The 5,625-nt window shown below is 34.7% G+C and overlaps 1 protein-coding gene across 1 annotated transcript; it reads left to right on the forward strand.

Annotated features, from left to right (window-relative positions):
* Window positions 1–213: 213 nt before the first annotated feature.
* LOC137807343 (4-coumarate--CoA ligase CCL1) lies at window positions 214–5,023 on the forward strand. Its single transcript, XM_068607948.2, has 5 exons — window positions 214–1,411; window positions 1,829–2,024; window positions 4,079–4,292; window positions 4,468–4,570; window positions 4,657–5,023. The coding sequence occupies exons 1-5, from the start codon at window positions 392–394 to the stop codon at window positions 4,780–4,782; spliced, it is 1,659 nt and encodes a 552-aa protein (XP_068464049.1). The 5' UTR covers window positions 214–391; the 3' UTR covers window positions 4,783–5,023.
* The last annotated feature ends 602 nt before the right edge of the window (window positions 5,024–5,625 follow it).

Raw genomic sequence — 5,625 nt, forward strand, 5'->3', positions numbered from 1 at the left:
ATAAATATCCATGGTCTAAAAAAAATTATTATCTTTCTACGGAAATTAGAATTTAATTACAATAATGTTTTTGATCTATATAGAAAAGAAAATAAGACTCTTGTACGTTTATACGACCATTCTACACGATTGGATGCATTAGAAAATTGAGTTGTAAAAGTAGTTTTTTTTCAAAGAAAAAATCCATTGTCCTGAAGAAAAACATAAAGAAATAGGATTATTATTTACTCCGAGTGTTTCTACCTAAACAAGGAAAATAAACAATTCCAAGTACATACGTGTGAAGCTGCAGTCACTGTCTCAACAACTCTTGATGGAACCACGAGCTTCTGAGGCACATATATATGCATACATGCTGGCCTCAGTTTGAAGCAAGCTCGCAAATTTTCCTATGCCACCAACAACACCACCACCACCACCAACAATGGCACCTTCTCCACAAGAAATCATCTTCAGATCCCCACTTCCCGATATTCCCATTCCCACGCACCTTCCACTACACTCTTACTGCTTCCAAAATCTCTCCCAATTCCAACACCGAACATGCCTCATCGACGGCGAGACCGGCGAAACCCTCACCTACGCCGAAGTCGACCTTGCCGCCCACCGCATCGCCGCCGGCCTCCACAACATCGGCATCCGCCAGGGGGACGTCATCATGCTCGTCCTCCGCAACTGCCCCCAATTCGCCCTCGCCTTCCTCGGCGCCTCCCACCGCGGCGCCGTCATCACCACTGCCAACCCCTTCTACACGCCGCTGGAGCTTGCCAAGCAAGCAGCCGCCACCAAAACCAGGCTGGTGATAACGCAATCCGCGTACGTCGATAAAATCAAGAGCTTCGCGGACAACAATGACGTGATGGTCATGTGCATCGACTCTGAGGACGACGGCGTTTTACATTTCTCCACGCTAACGAACGCCGACGAAACGGAAGCCCCCGCCGTTAAGATTAGCCCAGACGACGTCGTGGCGCTTCCGTTTTCTTCTGGCACTTCGGGGCTCCCCAAGGGCGTTATGTTATCGCATAAAAACTTGGTCACCACCATAGCGCAGTTAGTTGACGGCGAAAACGCGCACCAGTACACTCACAGCGAGGATGTGCTCCTCTGCGTGCTTCCGATGTTTCATATCTATGCGCTCAATTCAATTTTACTCAGCGGGATTCGGTCCGGTGCGGCCGTTCTCATTGTGCAGAAGTTTGAGATGACGAGTCTGTTGGAGCTGATCCAGAAGTACAGGGTCACCGTTGCGTCCTTTGTGCCACCCATCGTTTTGGCGTTGGTTAAGAGCGGAGAGGCCCATCGATACGACCTCTCCTCTGTTCGCGCCGTCGTCACTGGCGCCGCACCCTTGGGAAGGGAACTACAAGAAGCTGTCGAATCTAGGCTACCACACGCCACTTTTGGACAGGTTTCATTTTCATTACAGAAAAAATAATAATCATTACCCAAATTCAAATTAAAACGTTTTCCTTTATAAAATCGATAACAAGTGAGATTTTAGTGACGTAAGCTACTGAAATTTCTATTCATTAAATTCCAGATTTCTTTGTCGCATTAATACTCATTTTTGTGGATCACAGGTACGAGCGTGGGAATCTCATAAATAAATCTTACAATCACCCTTGCACGCGGAAAAATATTCTTTTTAAAAACCCTCATTATTCATCGTACAAGCTTATCAAAAATTATTTTTTTATTTACTTTACTCTATTTGTAAACAATATTTATTTTAAAGGATAGTTTTGAAGCATGGCCTTCTTTTAAAATACTGTTTTTTTTCAAAATCTTAAAAAATAGTCAAACAAAATTTGTTTTGGACTTGCAGGGATATGGGATGACAGAAGCAGGACCACTTGCGATTAGCATGGCATTTGCAAAAGAACCCTCAAATATAAAACCTGGTGCATGCGGCACCGTTGTGAGAAACGCTGAGATGAAAATCGTGGACACAGAAACGGGTGTTTCCCTTCCGAAAAACGAAACCGGTGAAATTTGCATAAGAGGCACAAAGGTTATGAAAGGTATTATAGCATATACTTGTATTTTACTTATAAACAGAGTGATGATTCATGCCACTATCATATAAACAGAGTGTGAATAAAAAAAATTATAAAACAGAGTGAAACATTAGTCATAACGTAAACTAAGAAACACCAACTTCGTTGACGCTCTTCTTCGACATCGATTAGGTTCAAACAAAAACTAATACTATTTTTCTCATTCGATGAACAACTTTCCTTGAGAAATATTCCCAACAATAGCAGGTTGGCTGAGACTTAATCCTTGGTAATTAACCATCTTCATCAATTGTGCCTTTCATATTCGGTTGTCTCTCCCCATTAGATGTTTCCTAAGTATATTACATATGCATTTCCTTTTTTGAAAATTAAAATGACATATTTAGTATTTGTATTTATAGTTCCTAAAATTAAGTGAATTTTTATATTTTAAAAATTAAAATGTTTTGCTATATTTATATATATATTTTTTTTTAAAAGGAGTGTAAGTGGGGTGGTTGTGAGTTGGGTGGAAGAAAAGATTGGTTGGTATGAACAGAATATACAACTATGATACTTATATATATGGCCTCCACAAATTCAAAGTGGGAACTCCAGAAGAATTCAACGGCTCACGTAAAAGTAGCTTTATGAGGCACCAAACCATGACAATGATTTTAGAGAACTTAATTAATAATTTATTATCTGGAATTGGTAACGCTGACAGTGACATCATAATGCTGCTTCTTCCACTCCTTAAAGCAGACTCCGATCACATACCTTCACGTGCCCAATAACTCTTGCATGCTAATTTTTTCAACACTTTTATTTTTTGTTCAAACATTTTTTCTCCTGTTGTTTATTCTTTTATAGCTTTCACATATTTTAGGTAGAACTAAAATTATTTCCTGTTTTTAATTTGGTTTTAAGCTAGTAAATTTTGTGCGTTTAAGAAGTTCCCATAATTTAATTATTTTTTCTATTTGAAGAAGCTTTAATAACTCGTATTATTTTTTGTCAAAAATATGTTTTAAAATATTTAAATAAATCATCTTTATAAAGAATACCCGTAAAGAATAAATAAATAAAATATCATGTCAACTCAATTTAACCTTTTATGTATGGTTAAAACTACATAAGTATTTATTAAAAATTATTTAGATATTGTATGGTTTTAATTTCCTATACGTGCTCAGAAAAGCTCTTTTAAAGTATATACGATATATTTTTGCTTAATTAAGTAAGTTTTTCTTGTTGCTAAACTCTTGGTTAAATAAGTTATTTATTTTAATATTGTAGTCAATATTATATAAACTTAAGAATTCTAAAGAGAATATTTCTCTTAGTTTTTATTCTAGATTATTAAATTACTTTGTCCCATAAAAATACTTAAACAGTGTTATTTATATTTAAAAAAGCATGTAAAAAACTCTATCAATATTTTTGAAGGTATTGATATAAAAGAATTTCAGCAAACAAGTTGTTGATATATAGGTGAGAAAAATTATATGCTTACCTTGAAATGGAAAGTGATGGCAGCGATAAGACTGGGAGTCCACATCCTCACCTACCCCATTTACCTGATTTTCCCAGAGAGACGAAATTACAAGGTCAAAATCACAGTTACTTTTCAACAACAACAAAAACTAGTCACAATTATTCAATCATGCAAGACGTGTAATCCACTTATTATTCTCCACACCTTGCAAAATAGAGAGTTACGTCAACTTTCGCAAAAAAATTGAAATACTATGAAGTAGGTGATCGATAAGCACTTGTCTATTATTGGACTGAGTTTAAAACTCTGTATAATTGATAAAATTAAAAATTAAAAATTAAAAAAAAACTCTATAAACCTAATTAAACTTAACTAGGCTAAGCCTTGAGAATGTAATATTTTACAAAAATAACATTAATTTTTTGGAAAATAATCCTTTCACATGTACATTGAAAGATATCGATTTATAACTATAATTTTCTACTTCATTTCAATAAAATAAAAAATTATTTGTCTTACAATTATAATTTAATACAGATTCTAAAAACATATTTTTTCTTGTTAATTTGTGGTTGGTCAGGATATCTAAACGACCCAGAAGCTACAGAGAGAACTATAGACAAAGATGGATGGCTCCACACAGGAGATATTGGTTACATCGACGATGATGACGAACTCTTCATTGTTGATAGGTTAAAGGAACTGATCAAATACAAAGGGTTCCAAGTAGCTCCTGCTGAGCTCGAAGCATTGTTAATTGCCCATCCAAACATCTCTGAAGCTGCCGTTGTACCGTAAGTTCAACTTTCAAACCCTAAAAAACCTCCTAGGATGTACATGTCTGAGTTTTATGTTTTTTTGGGTAAACTTTTATGTCTGCTTTATTGTCTCGTTATAGTTATTTTCAGAAAATATATACAGTTATAATTAATGGTAGTATGTAATGATATCAATGGGTGTTGGTTTCAGCATGAAAGATGAAGCTGCCGGAGAAATTCCTGTTGCATTTGTTGTAAGATCAAAAGGTTCTGAGATCACTGAAGATGAAATAAAGCAATACATTTCACAACAGGTTCTGTTATCGAACATGTGAATTAAGTATATGTGACTTATATTTTTGTGGTTGCAATTGAATTTATTGGGATGTGTTTGTGGCAGGTGGTATTTTACAAGAGAATCGGTAGGGTTTTCTTCACAGACTCTATTCCTAAAGCAGCCTCAGGCAAAATTCTGAGGAAGGTACTAACTGCGAGACTTAACGAAGGTCTGGTGGTGGCCAATTAGGTCCTTGTTTGGGACACACCAAAACCGTCCCTCTTTTACTTACCGCACCACAACTCTTTCTTTTGTGGTTTTTGTTCCAATTTTTACATCTCGTTTTCAACATGTGTTCAATACAAAAATTGTTGTGTTGTATAAGTTTATTCATGTGTAACGTATGATGTTCTATGCATGTTGTATATATACTGGAGACCAGACTCTGAATTACAACATGATCAAATTAAAATGCAATTTGCAAACAAAATTTTGCATAATTTAATTTGAACTTGGAATAGTGGAATGTATGAAGACCTAATATATATAGATGAGTTCATAAAGTTATCAAAATAATAATAAAAGAAAATACAAAAACTCATCAGTTTTATGTCCGTAACTTAAAAAAATAAACGAGAAACTAATTTTCAAGATTAAAATAGTTATGAGTGTGAAAAGAGAAAATGAGGTTCGATTCTTTTCCTTTTGTTTTTTATTGATAGAACAAAAGCTAGCAGTCCAAAGAGAAAAGCCCAATGATAAAAGAGCAAGGAACAAAGAGAAAAAGGGCTGAGCAACAAAACTTATCCACACCCAGGCCATGCAAATTACTTTCTATAATTATATATATATAATTATAGATATATATATATATATATATATATATATATATATATATATATATGCTTAGACGAGAAAGATACAAATAAAAAAAAAAGAAATCCACGGTGGAAGCTTGAGATTAATTAACTTTTGATGGAATAGTTATATGATTCATGGACACTTTTTCATTTCCTATCCTTTATATATATAATTTTTGAAATTATTACTTTTTATTTTATTACTATACAATTGTAATTTTGTAAATTACTA

This window comes from Phaseolus vulgaris, chromosome 3 (assembly GCF_051622355.1).
Source record: "Phaseolus vulgaris cultivar YP4 chromosome 3, ASM5162235v1, whole genome shotgun sequence".
Taxonomy (NCBI): Eukaryota; Viridiplantae; Streptophyta; class Magnoliopsida; order Fabales; family Fabaceae; genus Phaseolus; species Phaseolus vulgaris.